Raw genomic sequence first — 21,128 nt, forward strand, 5'->3', positions numbered from 1 at the left:
CAGAAAACAATGACATATTTTTGCTGTATTTTCCTTGGTTTGAAGTTAGTAGGCCTTAAAAGAATGTTCTGGATTCAATACAACTTAAGCATGCTGTCGATTTTCTCAGAAAATAATTTATATTCACCCTTTAGTTTGTAAAACTAAGTCCTGCTGACTGTCTTGCATTATTTATCTCTCAGTATTATTGCTGTAAGAAGAATGGCTCCGATCCAGATGCTGTTTGCCCACAACCGCAGTTTGCCTGCAACTCATGCAGCACCCCCAGGGTGGAAGGGGCCACGGCTACCCCACTCTCCCTGTCACCAGAACCCACGCCACCACAGAGTTTCTGTCCTACCTGCTCGCCCTACAGCTCTTCGTTCTACGCCCGCACAACGGATGAAACACGGAACGGGGGCGAACGGATCATGTACATGCCCACCCACTATGACAGCCCCCTGTCTCTCACTCTTCCCTCTTTACACAGCGCATCGCTGAGTTCCCGAACACGACCAGAATTCTACTCCAACACACGTGCCATTAGCACTGATGTCTGATCAGTGACGTCCGCATTGGTCAAATTGGTCGCTGTAACTACAGTGCTCATACCTGAGTGTTACAATGCAGAGTGAATGGGAACAGAAAACATCTTTTTTGCATCATGTCTTTCTATGTAAACACGCGCTAGGTGGACATCTTTGACCGCTGCGCTGTGTCTCGCTGTTTTTTTTTCCATAAAAAAATGTGTCTCAGACCTGCGTTCTGTTGTATTAGCTGCACTGTGTCTAGGTTTTTCTAGTGCAAGAACGCGTTTTGTCTGAATGGCCCCTAGTCCTACTTTGAAAATGTGGAAGTCTGTCGTTTATATATTGTATCTGCATACCATTTAATCCTATTGTGCCTTGGTCCCACTATGGAATTAAAAAATAAAAATGGTAATTCTGACAATTGCAAGAAATATACTGGAAATTGCCAGATATAATATCTAAATGACAAGAAATAAAGTTGCAATTGCCTTTATCGAGTCTGTGGCAGACAATTGGAATAACAATCAAAAAGACTTTAATTCAATATAAAACACTGAACTGAAACATAACAAAAGCACGCACACAAAACACTGTTGCGTGTGTCTCTCTCGCTCTCTCTGGCATCCCCAGCTCCTCCTTTTATCTCTCTCCCACTGATTGGGCAACTCACTGCCGGGCATGAATCCTCTCGGCCCGACCACGCCCTCCTCCTCGTCACAGAGTCGACTTTATTTCTCACAATTGCAAGTTTGTCACGCAGTTGCGAATATATCAAGCACTTGTGACTTTATATCTTGCAGTTGTGACTTTACATCAAGCATTTTAGACTTTATATAACACAACTGCGTCTTTATATCTTGCAATGACGACTTTATATCACACAGTTGCGACTTATATCTCACAATTGCGACTTTATATCTCAGTTACGACTTTATATCTTGCAGTTGCGACTATATCTCACAATTGCGTCTTTATCTTGCAGTTGCAACTAAACATCAATCAGTTACGACTTTATATGACGTAGACTAGTTGAGACTTTATATCTTGCAGTTGCGACTATATCTCGCAATTGTGTCTTTATATCTTGCAACTGTGACTATATCTCGCAATTGTGTCTTTATATCACGCAATTGTGACTTTTTATCTTGCAATTGGGACTTTATATCACAGTTACAACTTTAAATCACTCAGTTGCGACTTTATATCTTGCAATTGCGTCTTAATATCTTGCAACTGCGACTTTACATCAAGCATTTTAGACTTTATATAATGCAGTTATAACTTTATATCACACAATTGCAACTTTATATCATGCAGTTGCGACTATATCAAGCACTTGCGACTTTATATATCGCAGTTGCAACTGTCTTGCAATTGCATCTTTATATCTTGCAATTGCGACATTATATCACACAGCTGCTACTGATATCTCGCAATTGGGACTTTATATCTCACAGTTACGACTTTATCTTGCAGTTGCTAATATATCTCGCAATTGCATCATTATATCACTCAGTTGTGACTTTGTCTCACAATTGCAATTTTATATCACGCAATTGCGACTTAACATCAAGCAGTTAAGACTTTATGACGCAGTTGAGACTATATCTCACAGTTGCGACTATCTTGCAATTGCTTCTTTATATCTCACAACTGCGACTTTGTATCTCGCAGTTGCAACTTTATATCACACAACTGCAACTTTATATCACTCAGTTGTGACTTTATATCTCACAATTGCAACTTTATATCACTCAGTTGCGACTTTATATTTCACAATTGCAACTTTATATCACACAATTGCGACTATATCAAGCACTTGCGACTTTATATCTTGCAGTTGTGTCTTTATATCTTGCAATTGCGTCTTTTTATCTCACAATTGTGACTTTATATCACTCAGTTATGACTTTATATCACTCAATTGCGACTTTATATCTCACAATTGCGACTTTATATCTCGTAGTTACAACTTTATATCGCACAACTGCAAATTTATATCACTCAGTTGCGACTTTATATCATCACAATTGCGACTATATCAAGCACTTGCGACTTTATATCACGCAGTTGAGACTATATCAGGCACTTGCGACTTTATATCTCACAGTTGCGACTATATCAAGCACTTGTGACTTTATATCTCGCAGTTGTGTCTTTATATCTTGCAATTGCGACTTTACATCAAGCATTTTAGCCTTTATATGAAGTGACTGCGTCTTTATATCTTGCAATTGCTACTATATCTGTCATGATCCTGCCATTTTGGTCTTGTTTTTGTTATGGCAGGATTGTGACAGTTTTCTCCATCCATCTCTCAAGTTGTCCCATGTGCTTGTGTTTTCCTCTCTCCCTCGCGTTTCCCCAGGTGCTGCTCAGCAGCGCAGTCAGTGTTATTATGGCAGTGCTGATTAGCTCTGCTTGTGATTATGGGCAGCACCTGTTTTCAATCCTTCCTTTCCCTTTATATTCTCTCCTTTGTCTTGTCTGTGCTGTCGGATCGTTTTATTCCCTTGTCTGGTCAATTTGTCGTGTAAGTTCCTTATTTTCCTGTTTGCTCCTGGTCTTGTTGTTGTTATTTCTTCTCCCTCAAGAGAGTTTTTGTTTGTATTTTGTCTTGTTGTTTATTTTTCTCCATCGTGAGAGTTTTTGTTTCTCTGTTTACTTTTGTTTTGTTATTAAATATTTTTGTTTATTTCATTCCTGCATTTGGGACCTCATTCACATTACAAAATCCTGACATAACGATCCGACCCATCTGGACCCAGCAGGAAGAAGTTCTTTTTCTTTTGCCCCAATTTCCCCTTCACAACTTAGAGCCACACAATTCGAAAGGCTCTTTAAACTTCGGCAGGGGGAGAAGTCAGTCAGGGAGTATGCTATGGAGTTTTTGGTGCTATCTTCGGGTTTGTGCCACAATCAGACCAGCCTTATGCACACTTTTAGGGCTGGTTTGAGTGAGCCCATAAGATCCTGTATGCCTGAAGAGGGTGAAGGAGGAAGTCTTCTGCCACCATCAAGTTTGCGATAAAGTGGGATGAATTCATCTCAGCTTGTGCTTCTGAAGACTTCCTTCCTTCATCCCAGCCCGAGAATAACATTGCTCCCTCTGCATCAACAGAGGAAGCACACTGCCGACTGCCAGGAGGCGGCGGCTGTTCCCCTGCCGCTGCCAGTGCTTACGGCCACGGAGGCCGTTCCTCAGGCTCTACCAGTGCTCACGGCCACGGAGGCCATTCCCCAGTCTCTGCCAGTGCTCATGGCCATGGAGGCCATTCCCCAGACACAGCCTGTGCTCATGGCCACGGAAGACGTTCCTCTGCCGCTACCAGCACCCATGGCCATGGAGACCCTTCCCCTGTCACTGCCAGTGCTCTTGGCGGTCGCTAATGGAGGTCGTTTCCCTGTTTGATTCCACTCCCGTCCTGGAACCGTCTGTCCTCGCTCCCATCCTGGAGCCGTCTGTCCTCGCTCCCATCCTGGAGCCATCTGTCCTCGCTCCCATCCTGGAGCCGTCTGTCCTTGCTCACATCCTGGAGTCGCCTGTCCTCGTTTCACATCCTAGAGGCACCTGATCCCGCTTATTCCCTTAAGCTATCCCCTGGGTTAATCATGCCTAGTCAAGTCGTCAAACCAAGTCAAGCCATCAAGTCAAATCAAACCGCCAAGCCTAGTCAAGCAGTCAAGTCAAATCAAGCCAAGCCATCACACCAAGCCAAACCATCACACCTAATCAAGCCACCATGCCAAGTCAAGCTGTCAAACCAAGCCAAGCCATCACTCCTAATCAAGTCACACGTCAAGTCACCATGTCAAGTCATCACTTCAAGTCAAGTTGTCACTGCCATGCCAAGTCAAGTCATCTCACCTATTCAAACTGTCAAGCCAAGTCAAGCCACCAAATCAAGTCAACCGACACATCAAGCCAAGTCTAATCAAGCCATCATGCCAAGTCAAGCTGTTAAGCCTAGCCAAGCCATCACACCTAGCCAAACCATCACAACAAATCAAGTCACCTTTCCTTGTCAACCGACACATCATGTTAAGTCGTGCCGTCAAGTCATCACCTCAAGTCAAGTTGTCACTGCCTCACCAAGTCAAATCATCTCTCCTATTCAAGCTGCCATGCCAAGTCAAGATGTCAAGTCAAGCCAATCCATCATGCCAAGTCAAACCGACACACCTAGTCAAGCTGCAAGATCAAGTCAAGTCGTCCAGTCAAGTCATGCCGACACGTCTAGTCAAGCCACTTCATCTTGCCAAGCCATCTTGTCAAGTTGGGGGGGGGGGGGGGGGGTTACTGTTATGATCCTGCCATTTTGGTCTTGTTTTTGTTATGGTGGGATTGTAAAAGTTCCCTCCACCCATCTCTCAGGTTGTCCCATGTGCTTGTGTTTTCCTCTCTCCCTCACATTTCCCCAGGTGTTTTCAATCCTTCCCTTCCCTTTACATTCTCTCCTTTGTCTTGTCTGTGCTGTCGGTTTGTCGTGTAAGTTTCGTATTTTCCTGTTTGCTCCCGGTCAGTTATCATTTGTTCTGTTTTTTGTCTTGTTGTTATTTCTTCTCCCTCGAGAGAGTTTTTGTTTGTATTTTGCCTAGTTGTTTATTTTTCTCCATCATGAGAGTTTTTGTTTCTCTGTTTACTTTTGTTTATTAAATATTTTAGTTTATCTCATTCCTGCATTTGGGTCCTCATTCACATAACAAAACCCTGACAATATCACAAAGTTACAACTTTATATCATACAATTGTGACTTTATATCTCGCACTTGCAGCTTTATATCACAAAATTGTGACTGTCAATCAATTGTGACTACAGTATATCTTGCAGTTGCAACTATATATCTCACAATTGCGGCTTTATATCACGCAATTGCAACTATATATCACGCAGTTACGACTCTATATCTTGCAATTGCAATTTTATATTACGCAGTTGTGACTTTATAACATGCAGTTGCGACTTCATATCATGCAATTGCAACTATTTCTCGCAATTGCATCTTTATAACTTGTAATTGCAACTTTATATCAAGCATTTAGGATGCAATTGCGACTTTATATCTCACAATTGCGACTTAACATCATGCCTCGCAGTTGTGAGAAATAAAGTCACAATTATGAGATATAAAGTCAGAATGACCTCTTTTATTTATTTATTCCATGGCAGGATTCGGCTTCCATATAATCAAATCGAAAGTTTTATACAAACTGATACAAATAGTTCTTCCAGAAGCCAAGGCCTCTGTTTTGCCGATCTTTTTGACTAGAAGTTCGGTAAGCAGTGTTCAGATTAGAGGTTCTGTTGTTTTTTATCCCTTATATTACATAATTATTATTCCAATGGTGCATAAAAGCATCCTAACAATTTAGTACGTGTGAGTAATTGTGCCATATTTTAACCCCTGGGCCTAAAAGGGGGGAGGGGCAGGGCATTGGAGTGACACCCAACCCCCCCACCACTGTGAGTAAGGGCTCCTGATTTTCTAAGCGGCCTTCAACCACTGTTTGGGCCTTCCAATTTAGAGCCTCTTCTAATATTTTAACATGTGGGCTTCCTTTAATAGGCTAATGTGTACTGTATGTATGAGGGCTATTCTATAACGCACCTACACTTTGTCTTGAGAGTTTCTTAGTGTGCCACAATAAAACGGTATTGCATATCTTTGTTATGTAGAATATGTTCAAAAACGTTTTTTAATAGGTCACAAATGTTATATAAAATAAAGACAATAACTTTCTTTGCTGCCTGCTCTAATTAACAGATTTTATTTTAAGAGCTTTCTCTATGCAAGTTGAACATGCTCAGTCGTAATGTACGTAAAATAGAGTTTTTCTGTCTCTTTGGTCCATGATAGGATGTTTTGGGTAATTTATTGATTTATTATTTATTGCTCTGTTTTATAGCACTGTCAAAAAGAAGGACAGAATCATATTTCTGTTCCCAAAATGTTGAATGATATATTTTCTTAAGTTTAATATGTGTGTAAATTATACAATTGTATTTAAATGTGTTGTTTATTTAGCCAAAAAAACTTTCATTTATTCAGAAATTTTAATATTTAACCAAAATGTATCTGTTCCTCTATTGTATGTATGCACCCAAACAGGCAACATTTTCAAAACATGTAATTCCAGGAACACTTTATTGCTGTTTTGTTCACAAATCCACAATTTTTTTTATGTTCTTATGATAGAAGTTGGCAGAAACTATTAGTTTCCAACTGAAGACTTTTTTTTTCCTTTTTTTTATGTTGTAGTGTCTTTAGATTGTTTAGAATGTAGGCAACATTTTACAAATGAACCAGTTAGTAAATAAAAATAAATAAATAAAGAATCTGTATTACTGTGTGTTGCACATAATTATATAAACACATTTATTTGATAGTGTTTTCTGAAATAAAAGTAAAAGTATTTCAGTAACTGAAACAAGAAATGAGGAAATGCATATATGCTGGGAATAAGGGAACTTCCCCACTTTTGTCTAAATATATATATATATATATATATATATATATAATTTAAAATCTGAATCTAAAATCTAAAAAAAAAAGTTTTGTTTGTTTAATAATATTTTTCTATTTTATTAATAAAAAATGAATTAAACATTAAAATATTTTAATTAATCTTTATTTTATTTTTAATTAAAAAATTTTTTTATTATTAATTATTCTTTAATTGTTGTATTTATTTAATTTAATTTAATTTAATTTAATAATTTATTCTATGTATATTTTTGCTGTCAACCAATACCCTAATAAAATCCCTAAAAAAGCTGGTGGATGAATTGTGCACCTGTCTCCGTCACCTGAGGCGCTGCTGACTCGTTCAATAAATAGGGGGGCGTGGCTGTTTCCAGCGGCTGCGATGACGTCGACAGCGCCAAGTGAATGCGGCGCGAGCGTCGATGAGGTTTGCGGATGTTTCTGCATGTGCACGCGCGTCGCTCAGCTGACAAACACGGCAAGTAAGTTCATTTTTACCATCTCAGGAAACTCAAAGCAAACACCGAAATGATAGAATAGTACGCGCTTATATTTCAGACAGGCACTCGGGCTTTGTCTTTTACTCAACAAAGGAGTGTTTTAAAGCATTTAGGCTGACAAGTGCTTGGTTTAAGTCAAAGTGACAGAAAAAAGAGCTAATTGTTGGTTAGCAGTGGCTAGCTGGCTAACAGAATAGCTTCAGGTTAAAGACAGTTTGAGATGCTCACAGACATTTTGACCAGATATTCAGCTGTTATCATGTGTTTGTAGTGTTAGCAGTTCGAAATAATATTTAGTCACACTGAAGTTGGGTTGTTGAAGGCTCGCTTCCTGTTTACTTTGAACCCCTATTCATTTATGAGTTTAATGTTTTTATATGACCCCAGAATGTTAGTGTTTTGGGGTCTTTTCCCAGTTTTGTTTATAGTTTATCCATCTTTAAGATTTGTGCGTGAATAGCTAGATTTGCAAATACAGTAAATCAGCCTAGTTTCCTGATGTTTGACATGTTTTGACACGTTTTGACACGGACTTTGTGATGATGACGTTACTTAGTATGCAGCATTACTTGCATGCACTCCTAAATATACAATGCATTTAGTTTCCCATGTCAAGGGAAAAGTCTTGCACTGTATCTAAGCCTAAAGAATATTACATTTAGTGGGCAGACTCAAAACCTGTTAAACAAGCCATCAGAAACAATTAAGCCTACTTATAGTGGCAAGAAAAAGTATGGAATTACCTGCATTTATGTATACATTTGTGTTAAAATCTGGTTTGATCTTCATCTAAGTTACAATAATGAACAAACACAATCTGTTTTAACTAATAAAACACACATTACTGTATTGTTCTTGTACATATGGAATACATCATTCAATCATTCACAGTGTAGGTGGGAAAAAGTATGTGAACCCCTAGGCTAATGACATCAACAAAAGCTCATTTGAGTCAGCAATTGGTAGACCTGGCATCCAGTTAATTAAAAGAGATTGGAGGTGTGGGTTAGAGCTACTTTGACTTATAAAATGCACTCAAACATTTTGAGTTTGCTATGCACAAGAAGCATCTGCTGACGTGGACCATGCCTTGCAAAAAAGAGATTTCAGAAGACATACGATCAAGAATTGTAGCTTTGCATGAAGCTGGAAAGGGTTACAAAGTTATCTTGAAGAGCTTAGATATTCATCTGTTCACAGTTAGACAAATTATCTATAAATGGAGACAATTTTGTACTATGGCTACTCTCCCTAGAAGTGGCCGTCCAGCCAAGATGACTCAAAGGACACACCGCAGAATGCTCAGTGAGGTAAAAAAGAACCCTAAAGTGACAGCTAAAGACTTGAAGGAATCATTGGAACTGGTTAACATCTCTGTTCATGAGTCTACTTTACGGAAAACATTAAACAGGAACGGTGTCCATGGCAGGACACCATGAAGGAAGCCGCTGCTTTCTAACAAAAACATTACTGTGCATGCTTGAAGTTTGCCAAAGACCACCTTGACACTCCAAAATGCTACTGGGGAAATGTTTTGTGGGCTGATGAAACTAAGGTTGAATTGTTTGGGAAGGACTCTCAGGGTGGGTGCATCATGATTTGGAGCTGCTTCGGGACCCGCTTGCCATCTTCGAGGGAAAAATTAATTCTCAAGTTTATCAAAATATCCTACAGGATAATGTCAGGGTGGCTGGGCGCCAGCTGAATCTCAGAAGAAGTTGGGTGATGCAGCAGGACAATGACCCTAAACAATGTAAATCCACTACAGAATGGCTTAAAAAAGAAAATCCATCTTTTAGAGTGTCCCAGTCAGAGCCCAGACCTTAACCTATTAGAGATGCTGTGGAATGACCTCAAGAGAGCTGTTCACACCAGAGATCCTAAGAATATGGCTGAGCTGAAGCAGTTCTGTAAGGAAGAATGGTCCAAAATTCTTTTGAACATTGTTCAGGTCTAATCCACAGCTACCGGAAAGGCTTGGTTGAGGTTATTGCTGCCAAAAGAGGATCAACCAGTTAATAAATCCAAGGGTTCACTTACTTTTTCCACAGCACTGTGAATGATTAATGGGATGTTTTCAATAAAGACATGAAAGATTATAATTGTTTGTGTGTTGATAGCTTAAGCACATTGTGTTTGTCTATACTTGTGATTTTGATGAAGATGACATCACAGCTAATTCCACATACTTTTTCTTGCCACTATAAATCTTCTTGAAACAGTGTTGTATTCTAGGCTTAAATATAGATTAAACTGGGTAGATTACATTGATGTAAAACCTGTTAAACAAGTCACAGTGCATGTATCACTATTATACAGGTGTAAGAAAAATTATGAATTTACATAATGTGAAGGAACTTCACTTCAGGAATATTGGTTTGTATGAGCTTGATGGCTAATGTTTGAAAGAGCTCAAGTTTGTTAAACAAACACGTCAGTAACTGTCTCATCAGAATAGTCCGTTAGCCAAGGGCTCTTCAACTGTGTTTTTAAACACTGAAGATTTACAGAAGACCGTCACTGTCATCAAAATGTCCAGTAATGGTACCTGTACACTACAGCGTCTTGTACCTTATTGCTTAATTATGAAGTTCCTCTGTCCTTACCAAAAACTCCCCTCCTTCTTCTGGGTGATGTCATTGGCTAGTTTTGCCCATAGTTACATCATTGCTGACCTTGAAGGAGAACTCAGACAGTGAGATGAATAACTCAGTTTTCAGACTTTAGTAGGACTGCACTTATCAATTTGGACCATTAAACTTAAATTTGGCTGCTAAATCAGTGTTGTACCGTCTTGGACAGCAGTGGATGGTGTTGTCATTAAAACAAGTAAGTAACGTGTACTACACATACATGCTAATTGCTCTTAACTTGAAATATCGAGTAAGCTAACTCGTACATTTTAATGGTACTTAATTTTAAATTTAACTCTTTGGTTGAACTTAAAATCACCATGTAAGCTCAACTTCAGTGCTTTAAATAGAGGGAACCTAACTAGCTTGTACTTGCTAGAACTAGCAAACACAGTGAATGCTAGTGTGCTGAATGCATGCTAATTGGAAACGCTATGCTTTGATTAGCATAGCAAATGCTCAACAAGTAAAGTAATGGACTGTAGAACAATCTTAAATTGTACCTGTCCTCAACGTAAGCTTAGGCTCCACTATTCACCTCAGTGGTAACCTCCCAAAACTTTAAAATGACAAACTCTTCTAAATAACACAACAAAACATTAAACAAACAAGTCTCCCCGTTTATATTCATCTCGCATAAAGACACATTATATAACAATTAATTTGAACATTTACCCTGTTCGTTGCCCTGGAAATTATGCTGAGAAATAGAAATCCCCTGCCCAGTTTCAGTTAAATTTTAGTTCCTGTAAAAAGTTCACAGAACTCTAAACAATATAATGATTCATGTTACTTAAAAGGTGACAGGTTTGTGAACTCGAAAGAGAGAGTTCTAAATACTCTTCAAAGTTCATTTATTTGAACTAATTTGTATGATTTAATTATTTTGAGCATTAGGGTTCACAGTGAGAGTGTACTACTATGATTTATAAATAAATAATTTACAATTTAAATAATATATAACAAATTTTTTTTCACATTGCAGTAATGAGGATGGGGATGGGGACGGGGGGACATAAAAACAAAAACTTCTCCTATTGTATTGCCCAACGATTTTATATCAGTACATCCCTCCCTACTCTTTAATCAGAAAGTGGTGGTTTGATCTTAACAGTTTGTGATAACTTCGAATGTAAAACTTGTTGTCCAGACTAAATTTAAATTCGTTAGAGATACAAAACAAATGTGAATAGTAGTCTTTATAGTGACTTAACTCGCTAATTCCAACATAGCGAAAATGAGTAAAAGAGTTCCTCTCTCTTTCTTGTAGTTTCTGCATTTGAATTTAATTTGTAACGTTACGGCCATCTTTTGCAGATAGCTGAGTGTGTTCTCTATTAATTCACTCACAACATAATGAAAATTAAGAGCATTATGGAGGCCTGACACAGAACTTCTCTGTTAGCCTTCGGTTTTATCCTGTGCCTTTCCAATGGCTTTAACTGATGGAGAATGACAGGGCCACATGACTCTGGCTCTGTGGCTGTGTATCTGTGTTTGTGTATTCATAAGGACCCTTTCACCCCTCCATACACTGATGTGAACTCAAGGAACCCACTGTTATGCTAACTGAAGTTGCTTCATTGGCTCAGTGCTTATTGGAGGTGATCGCCATCGATGTTATGTGACTTATGTTTAATTCTCAACTGTCGTGTTTAAATGCTTCTGCGATAAAGTTGCGGTTAGGCTTGTAATCATCTTCCACAAGCTAAATGTGAAAAGCAATAGTGAAAGTCTGTGCTTTTAGAGTGTTTGGTTTGTGGGTTTGAAGGTTTAAACTGCAGATGTTAACTTCGATTAACATGAGCTTGATTGTTGAATCAGCAGACTGTGTATGTGATAAAACTATAAGGTTGCTATCGTTTTCAGATGACACAGCTCAAACCCAATATGTGATTAGGCTTGGTGTTGGATGTTCGTGTCGTTTTTCTGTTTCTACAAAAGTATTAATAACTTCATCCAGCTCTAGTAACCAAACAACCAAAGAGAAATATAATGTTAGCCAATAGTATCATAGCCTTACCATCACAATCCAATCAAACCCTGATGGATAAAATGAAGCTCTGCTCTGTATTATTTTTCACTGGGAAATACCCCACATTATGGAAGTTAAATGGCCTGTGAATGCTGTTTAATGTTGTTTCTAATGATCAAATTGAGCATGTACCCAGTGTAGCAGGTCCTTTGTGTTTGCAGGGTTGCAGCAGCAGTGGGCCGAGAGGACAGACTGTCCCAGGCTATCATGGATGACAGCTCCTCACTGGGCAGAGTGAGCGACTCCACTGAATCTGTGTCAACCGTCACCAGTGAGGAGTTTGTGCTGGTGCAGCCAACCGCTGAGGGTTCGCCCTCCAGCTCTGAGGGGAAGCCCCGACTAAAGGTATAATAAATTGAGCTGTGACTGATTCTTGAGTCTGTGTGATTTATTCATTAAAAAGAACCATCTCAAAACAGTGGTGTGGCTGTGAATCGGACATAATAAATTTAACCATGCTGCACCGTTTATTGTGCATCCAGCGAGGACAGTGCAATAAAATGTTGTTTATTTATTATTTGAAACTCAGTCTTACCCAGAGTGAATGCTCACAAGTCAGTTAAAATACGTCTCTTAAAATACAAGTCTCAGTTCGCTGAACTGACGCTATTCTTAATGAGACAGTACCGTTTTGGTACTAAAATAAAAATAGTACAGAATATGCATGTAACAATATACTATATATATTCAATATAATTTATAAAATTAAGACATTTATTGATGGAATACTTGAAATCTGTACTTTAAAAAAAAAAGCTAAAATGTGACCAAAATGATGATAAAATACAAAATTTCTATTTTCATAAACTACCAAGTTAGAATGCCCCTGTGTAATTAATAGCATTAGCTGAGAGAGAATTTCTTTCATATGTAAGCAAAATGGACATGAACTGAATAATACCTGATGAATCGGAATCGAAATGAATTAAAATCAGAATAGAATTGAATGAAGTGCTTGTGAATCGGAATTAAACCAAATTGGGACATCTGTATCAATTACCTAGTCCTAGCCATGACTGAATATCTGTCAGGGTTCCCATGGTCATTGAAAACCTGGAAATAACTTGGAATTTGTACCTTGTGCGACCCCACGTACACATGCATGGACATTGTATTTTGGCTTCGCTGTACGCAACGCTTATTTTAATTTCATTTAAGCTAATCTCAGTTCAGGAGGCTCTGGGCTGTCAGTAAAGGGTTAAACTCTCGAAGTACAGAGTCATGTGACAAAACAACAAGGCGCCGATCACAGCGGAGTTTGTCTTTGGTAGAAACGCCAACAAAATTACATTTGGGAAGAAACCTAATTTAGTTTTTACATTGAAACCTGTTTGAGTCAAAAGATAAGAGTCTCTAGTTTCATCCAATATACCATTTTAAAAATGTTAGCGATTTAATGCGAAACGTCACGCTGCTAAACACAATGTGTACAACAGCACAAGGCTTCCATTAGAAATCCTATATTTACTGTGCATTATCACATTGAGAAAAATGTTTTGCTTTCAGATGCTTTATACAGAGTTAGGATGAAAATAAGGTGCATTTCAAACTGGTCTGAGACCAGTGCAGACAGACAGCACACTGGAGGTTAAGTCATTCACTAAATAGGGAGCAAGGGAGAATCCTACAACTTTCCTATGAAGCCAAGTGCAATCAATCCAAACTTTCTATCAAAAGTTCAGTTTCAGGCTGTAGATGATGTTTGGACCACTCAACATGTTTGGCAGACATGGGACAATGGTAATCTGTACTTGGATTCAGAATATCTAATGTATAATTTTATTTGAACATGGTTGGCAGTGATTGGATGATGCTGGCCATTACTTGTATCAGAATTAATTATGCTAATTTCTGATTGATTAAATGCTTCAGCACTGGCAAGTGCTGACAAGTCAGATAATATTTAATTGTATCGTTTTTTATTTGTGCTTTTCCCAATACACATTGTTCCAAAGCAGCTTTATAGAAAATCAGCTGTGATGTCTGTAACATCTCAAAAACATGAATAACCAACACTCCTGGAAACATGATTTACAATTTGATTTAAAAAAATCTGACTTTCTATAGATTGGTATTATTTAAAATTTCACAGCTTCGTCACACTGTCTACATATGTTGCCATAAATTTTTCAGAACACTATTTTCTTTAGATTTTTTTTTTTTTTCTGCATGTTTATTAGGTGCTAGTAGTTTCTAATCAAAAGGGGAAATGGAAAATGCACACAGCAGCTACCCTCGGGTCTCAGGAGGTTAAAGTAAGGATTTTATTAAGAAATTAGTTAAATCTCAAACAGTCAAGGAAAAGTTGTCAATGACTGGAAAAATCATGGAGAAGTCATGGAAAAATCATGGAAATTCATTAGTCAAAATGTGTTTGAACCTTGAGCAGTGCAGGAAACTTATGTTCTTATTCTGCAGATGTTAATTCTATCTCTTTGTTTTTCTCTTTCGGTCAGATGTCGTGGAATGGAAGTGAGCAGTTGGAGCGGGCGATGGAGGAGCTGCTGGATGATGTAGGTGATGGACCAGGAGTTGCAGAGGATGGAGGAGGTTCAGGGACTCCTGCAGCCCTCAACTCTCAGATCAGACCACCCAGTCTGGCTCTAGACACAGCTTCTCATGGTGCACACTCACACTCACAGCTCGCCAAGCAAACAGACAGAATAAAGCTTTAAGACTGGAGATCGTTCACCATGTTAATACAATTGCATGTGCCTTATTTCATACATGTAATAAGTGTAATTTAGCAAGACTTATGCATTGCTTTGAGGCAAGTTGCATTTTAAAATTGATATGTTTTTGTTGTTTTGTTTAGACATTTAGTAGTGAAGCACAATATATCTGCAGCTATATCAGTTAGTATTTGTGTTTTTTTTGTTTTTTTTTCTCTCTAATTATTGGAAAGATTAATAGAGATATCAGTATGGACCAGTATTAGTGTTTTTTCTGTAATTATTGGAAATATCAGTGGCTGTATTGGTAGTGGTCAGAATAAATGGGTTTTTTTCTGTCAGAATTGGTAAAATCTGTAAAGATATTGATTTTAGTCAGCATTAGTGTTTTTCTGTAACTGTTAGAGATATTTGTAGCTATATCGGTTTTTCTCTAATTATTGGAAATATCTGTGGCAATATCGGTATTTTTAAGTATTTGTTTTTCCTCTAATTATTGGAAATATTAATGGAGATATCAGTACTGACCAGTATAAATTGTATTTGTCATAATTGATAAAATTGGTGAAGATAATGGTTTTAGTCAGTATTAGTGTTTTTCTGTTACCATTTGAGATATTTTTGGCTATATAATTTTTTCTCTAATTATTGGAAATATCAGTGACAATATCAATATTGGAAAGTATTAGTGTTTTTCTCTAATTGGAAATATCGGTGATGCTATAGGTATTGGGAAGTATTAGTGTTTTTTCTCTAATTATTGGAAATATTGGTGACAATATCGGTATTGGGAAGTATTAGTGTTTTTTCTCTAATTATTGGAAATATCGGTGCCGATATTGGTATTGAGCAATATGTTTTTTTTTTTTTTTTTTTTTTCCTGAATATTGGAAATATCAGTAAATAATCGGTATTGGGTAATATTAGTGTTTTTTTCTCTAATTATTGGAAATATCGGTGGCAGTATCTGTATTGGCCAATATTAGTGTTTTTTCTCTTGGAAATATCGGTGGCGATATCGGTATTGGGTAGTATTAGTGTTTTTCTCAAATTATTGGAAATATCGGTGGAGATATCGGTATTGGCCTATATTAGTGGAAATATCGGTGGAGATATCGGTATTGGCCTATATTAGTGGGGGTTTTTTTTCTCTAATTATTGGAAATATCGGTGCCGATATTTTGTTATTGGGCAATATACTTTTTTTGGGGGGGGGGGGGGGATATTGGAAATATCAGTGAATAATCGGTGTTGGGTAGTATTAATGTTTTTTCTCGAATTATTGGAAATATCGGTAGAGATATCAGTATTGGCCAATATGAGTGTTTTTTTCTTTAATTATTGGAAGTATTAGTGCCAATATTGGTAGTGGCCAGTATAAGTGTTTTCTTTTCCCTAATTATTGGAAATATCAGAGGCGATATGGGTATTGGCTTGTATAAGTGTTTTTCTGTAACTATTGGAAGTATCAATGGCGATATCGGTATTGGCCAGTATTAGTGTTTTTTTTGTCTAATTATTGGAAATATCGGTGCTGATATTGGTTTTGGCCAGTATAAGTGTTTTCTTTCTGATTAATGGAAATATCTGTGGCGATATCGGTATTGGCCAGTATTAGTGGTGTTTTTTTCTGTAATTAATGAAAATATTGTTATTGTCCAGTTTTACTTTTTTTTTTTTTTTTTTTTAATTATTGGAAATATCTGTGGCAATTTCATTATTGGCCAGTATTAGTGTTTGTTCTCTAATTATTGGAAATATTGGTGGTGATATCGGTATTGGCCAGTATAAGTGATTTTTTTCAGTCTGATTTGGCCCATGTTGAAAACGGACAATGACAGTCTTTATTTTTGTACAATTCATACAGTAAACCTTTTTTAAAAAATATATATATCGGTTATCACCTACAGCATCGGTACTGGCAAAAGTTTCTATCAATGCATCTCTATCATTTACAAAACCGAATGTAAGAAACATGTTCTTAATAGAGTTCATGATAAAGCCCTTTCACTGCAGTTATTAATCATACAGGATTTGCTTTTGTTAAAGATGATCAGTCACCCTACAATTTTTTTTTTTTTTATGTTTGTTTTGTTTTTGTCCTCAGATGCCAGAAATGCCTGTTCACGGATTATAGTTTGATCCATGAGCAGTTGTTTTCAAATAAAGGTTTAAGATGCAAAACAATTCTATGCAGATTGCAGTGTACACACATAACAAAATACATTTTGCTTCACTTGTGATGTAGAAAGATATTTTAGGAGATTTGTGAGCACACATTTACAGACCCAGGGGTTTCAGCATATGGCAGCTAAACTAGCTCTTTCTTTGTGTCTGCTTCCTGTTGCCAAGTGCTGAAATCGGTGGGGGCTTTGACAGTTTACTTCCTCCCTACCTTGCCCAAACTTCCTCTCTCAGCCAGTGTTGAGAAGTGCTCTTGACAGTAGACCCTTAGATAAAGCCAAGGTTTAACTCAAAGCCAGAGTTTATTATTAAAGAGGATTGCAGTAGGATGGTAATTAGTCTCCATTTAAGTCTGCATCAACACAATAATTATACATTTAAATTGTATTAAAGTAATAATAGTGATGGTTGCATTTGTAAGCACCAGTAATAAATGTTATTGCGCATAAAAAGACATAAGCAGCAATATGCTAAATACACATGTCGGTAATGAACAGTGGTGAAACCATTTCTGTAACCTTGTGTTGACACTTCATTATCTATATCCACAGAAGCCTCAGTGGGAGTTTTGGGGACTATTGCAGTGCAAGAGGAAGACAGCGTACAGTTCAGCAAACTCTCCTATCTGGGCTGCACCTGGGTGAAGGCCCCTCGTAATGAAACGGAGGCCCAGAAGGCCATGGCCACCTTGCAGGCAGAAAGTGCCATCCCCATCCCTGTCACCCTGCATGTGCCCATTGGTCCAGATGGTTGCTTCCGGTCAGTCATTCTCTGTTAATGCGCGAGAGACGTTCTGTCATTTTGTGTTGAATGTCACGCAAGTCAAAGTGGTGTTCATGTTGAAATACAAAATTTGTAGGCTTTAGGATTAACATAATAAATCAGTAGACAGCTGTTTATGTTTGTTAAACTCAAACTATGTTACAAGTTCTAAGTGAATCAAAATGCAGTAGTGAAGTCACAAATATAATATTACCTAAGATGCACCACACAAACGGTCTCTGATCTATGCAGTTATTTTCTTTTATTTCATCTGGGGCATCATAAAATCAAGTTTAGATTTTATTTTTGGAGATTATAAGTGGGAAGTGTTGCTTCTATTTGCTTTCTGTGGGTTTGTAATCTTCAGATGGTGTGTTTGTTTCTCTATCAAAAGGTAATAACTCATGTGAGCTGCTTTTAGCTGTAGCTTTCAGAAATGTGATATAGCACTTCTGTTCTCACCCTGTGCTTTTTTTTTTTTTTTTTCTCAGGGTATGTGGTGTAACCTCAGGTTATGCATCTCGCTGTTTCTGTCTTACCTCTGAAAACCTCAGAACAGTCTCTAAATTTACAGTGACAAACTTAGATGCACATGTGAACTACTGAGGGGCTGTTTAGCTTAATTCTAGTGACATTGAACGAGTTTTTGTTTTTATTGCTATGCACCTTAAAGAAATGTTTTGGGTTCAAAACAAGTTAGGCTCTATAGTTTTGACTCCCTTGATTTATAATAAAGAAGCATAAATCATGTTTTTAGTAATGCATTTGCAATGTGAGTATGGGGCAAGAAATTCTGGAGGGTTGAAAAGCATGTTTATATGAATTCTTATGTAGAAAATGTGTATTATTAGAGCCCTAAAGTTGGCAAAAGCATCATTTTAATAGTGAGAAAACCATGCTATGCAGATAAATGTTTGGTTATGCATTACCAACGTAATTCCTGAGAGTGGATTTTTCTGTAGTGGATTTTGTCTCTTTCTGGTATCCATGTGCGTATCATGTGAAGTTACTTTGTTTTTCGTTTTTACATGGTCATGACGAGTTGAAAGGTTGGATATAACTTTGCAGGTTGATAAGCATATTAACGCATATAAAGTTTAAGACCACCTCCAAACTAATACATTCTCGGTTATAAATGCATTGGTTTTGCTTAATTTACACTTCTCATCCGCATTAGAACAAACAAAAAAATGTCTCCACTGAAAACAGAGACTTTCAAAAATGCTCTCTAGTATGGCATACTTTGGAAAACGATTACGTTAGAAAACGGAAAATGGTCTTCAACAAAAAACGCGTATACTAATAGATTTAGTTTAAAAACACAATGATTTGGGGGCCTGGGTAGCTCAGTGGTAAAATACGCTGTCTACCACCCCTGGAGTTCGCTAGTTCGAATCCCAGGGCGTGCTGAGTGACTCCAGCCAGGTCCCCTAAGCAACCAAATTGGCCCGGTTGCTAGGGAGGGTAGAGTCACATGGGGTAACCTCCTCATGGGGCACATGGTGAGTTGAGTGCGGATGCCGTGGTGGATGGCATGAAGCCTCCACACGCACTATGTCTCCGTGGCAACGCGCTCAACAAGCCACGTGATAAGATGCACGGGTTGACGATCTCAGACGCTGAGGCAACTGAGATTCGTCCTCCGCCACCCGGACTGAGGCGAATCACTACGCGACCCGAGGACTTAAAAAGCGCACTGGTAATTAGGCATTCCAAATTGGGTGAAAAAGGGGAAAAATCTACAAAAATACAAAAAAACACAATGATTTTGCTATGTCTCTGCGTCTCGTACATATTAGAACAGTGTTTTTCTCCATCGAAAACGGAGACTTTTGAAAAAGCTCTTCATTAACGCAACTAGAAAAGGATGACGTTAGGAAATGGAAAACAGTTTTCAACCAAAAAACGTATACATGATTACGTTTTCGTTCGAAAACGGATTGATTTCACTACATTTACGCATCTCATCCAAAAACAGAGACTTTCGAAAATGCTCACTAGTACGGCATATTTTGGAAAATGTTAGGAAAAGAAAAAATGAGTTTTCCACCAAAAAACGTATACATAATTAAATTTGTGTTTGATAACGCTTTCCCCCCCCGCTATGTTTACACGTCTTTTCACACCAGAACGCCGCTTGTCTCCGGCGAAAATGGAGTGTCTCGAAAACGCTCTCCATTACCATATACTTTGGAAAATGATTATGAACAGTTTTCCAACAAAATGTTGCCTAAATCTTGTGGTATACTTTCAAAACTATTTGCAATTTTTAAACATGAGTTTAAACATGATTTTGCATGTTTTTACAAACTAAGGGATGATTCAGAATTTTTTTCTGTGGTAATCAACAGTGTCACAGATGCTGTTGATAGATATTAATGTGGAACATTCATTTAATGCATCAACATTCATTAAAGTGCTAAATGTAAGTAAAGAAAAGCCTGTTTTGCCACTCCTTTTGTAAAACCCTGTAAAAAGTATTTCAATTTCTTTTGTTTTTATTACTCCAGGATTGTCGACCAGGCCACTGGAACAGAGATTGCTTCCTTTCCTATTTACAAGGTGTTGTTCTGTGCTCGGGGACAAGAGGGCACTGTCGAGAGCGACTGCTTTTCCTTCACTGAGAGTTACCGCAGCTCTGAGGACTTTCAAATCCACGTCTTTTCCTGCCAGATCAAAGAGGCTGTAAGTTACCTCAAATCTGTGAAGACTAACAAACAAAACAAGCAAATATTGCCCTCATTTTGGTAGCATGCAAGTGATCCCTCTTGAAAGCTAATGACATATTTATTATTAAATGCTCTTGGAGAAAATCATTTAACTCAGATGTTTAAATAAGCTCAACTTCCTTTCTCTGTTTAGGTTAGTCGAATTCTCTATAGCTTCTCAACAGCTTTCAAGCGTTCGTCAAAATCTGCCACAGACATGAGAGACTCAACACTGCCTCTTTCACCCGATAGCGATATTTTCACCTTCACCATTTCTCTTGAAGTGAAAGAAGAGGATGGAAAAGGAAACTTCAGGTCTGTCGTCATCCACTTCTGAGAAAGTGTCAGTTCTCCATACTTCTTTCTCTTTATTTAATGTAGGTGGGGTTTGATTTTTGTTCATTGCAATTTGACTGGATCATGAAAAGTGACCTATATTATAATTTTTATTTTTTTTTATATCTTTTTCCCATCCACACAGCCTTAATTACATCAGCAGAAAGGGAAAGTTATTATATTTTGATGAAAGATTATGTATTCATCCTTTTGATTTTGTTCAGAATAATGCGCACTGATGAATTGTGCACGTTAACGGACATTTAACGGTGAGCATGTGTTCCACTTCAAAGAAAATATAAA

General features: G+C 37.8%; 2 protein-coding genes across 6 annotated transcripts in view; both read left to right on the forward strand.

Moving 5' to 3' along the window:
- The window catches only part of LOC127438372 (protein FAM163A-like), a 1,866-nt gene extending 1,261 nt beyond the window's left edge, over positions 1 to 605 (forward strand). The window contains exon 2 of the mRNA XM_051693914.1: positions 183 to 605. Within this exon, the coding sequence (XP_051549874.1) occupies positions 183 to 539 (357 nt within the window). The 3' untranslated portion in view covers positions 540 to 605. The remainder of the gene's footprint in view (positions 1 to 182) is intronic.
- Positions 606 to 7,376: 6,771 nt separating this feature from the next.
- LOC127438412 (rab GTPase-activating protein 1-like) overlaps positions 7,377 to 21,128 on the forward strand; it is a 131,227-nt gene continuing 117,475 nt past the window's right edge. For 3 of the 5 annotated variants that reach the window (XM_051693978.1, XM_051693983.1, XM_051693982.1), the window contains exons 1-6: positions 7,377 to 7,477; positions 12,325 to 12,508; positions 14,620 to 14,785; positions 17,571 to 17,778; positions 20,292 to 20,466; positions 20,644 to 20,804. In XM_051693978.1, the coding sequence (XP_051549938.1) occupies positions 7,431 to 7,477; positions 12,325 to 12,508; positions 14,620 to 14,785; positions 17,571 to 17,778; positions 20,292 to 20,466; positions 20,644 to 20,804 (941 nt within the window). In that variant the 5' untranslated portion in view covers positions 7,377 to 7,430. Of the gene's footprint in view, positions 7,478 to 10,288; positions 10,325 to 12,307; positions 12,509 to 14,619; positions 14,786 to 17,570; positions 17,779 to 20,291; positions 20,467 to 20,643; positions 20,805 to 21,128 lie in introns of those variants that run through there. The other 2 variants (XM_051693981.1, XM_051693980.1) reach the window with 2 other exon arrangements.

The sequence above is a fragment of the Myxocyprinus asiaticus genome, chromosome 49, assembly GCF_019703515.2.
Source record: "Myxocyprinus asiaticus isolate MX2 ecotype Aquarium Trade chromosome 49, UBuf_Myxa_2, whole genome shotgun sequence".
Lineage (NCBI taxonomy): Eukaryota > Metazoa > Chordata > Actinopteri > Cypriniformes > Catostomidae > Myxocyprinus > Myxocyprinus asiaticus.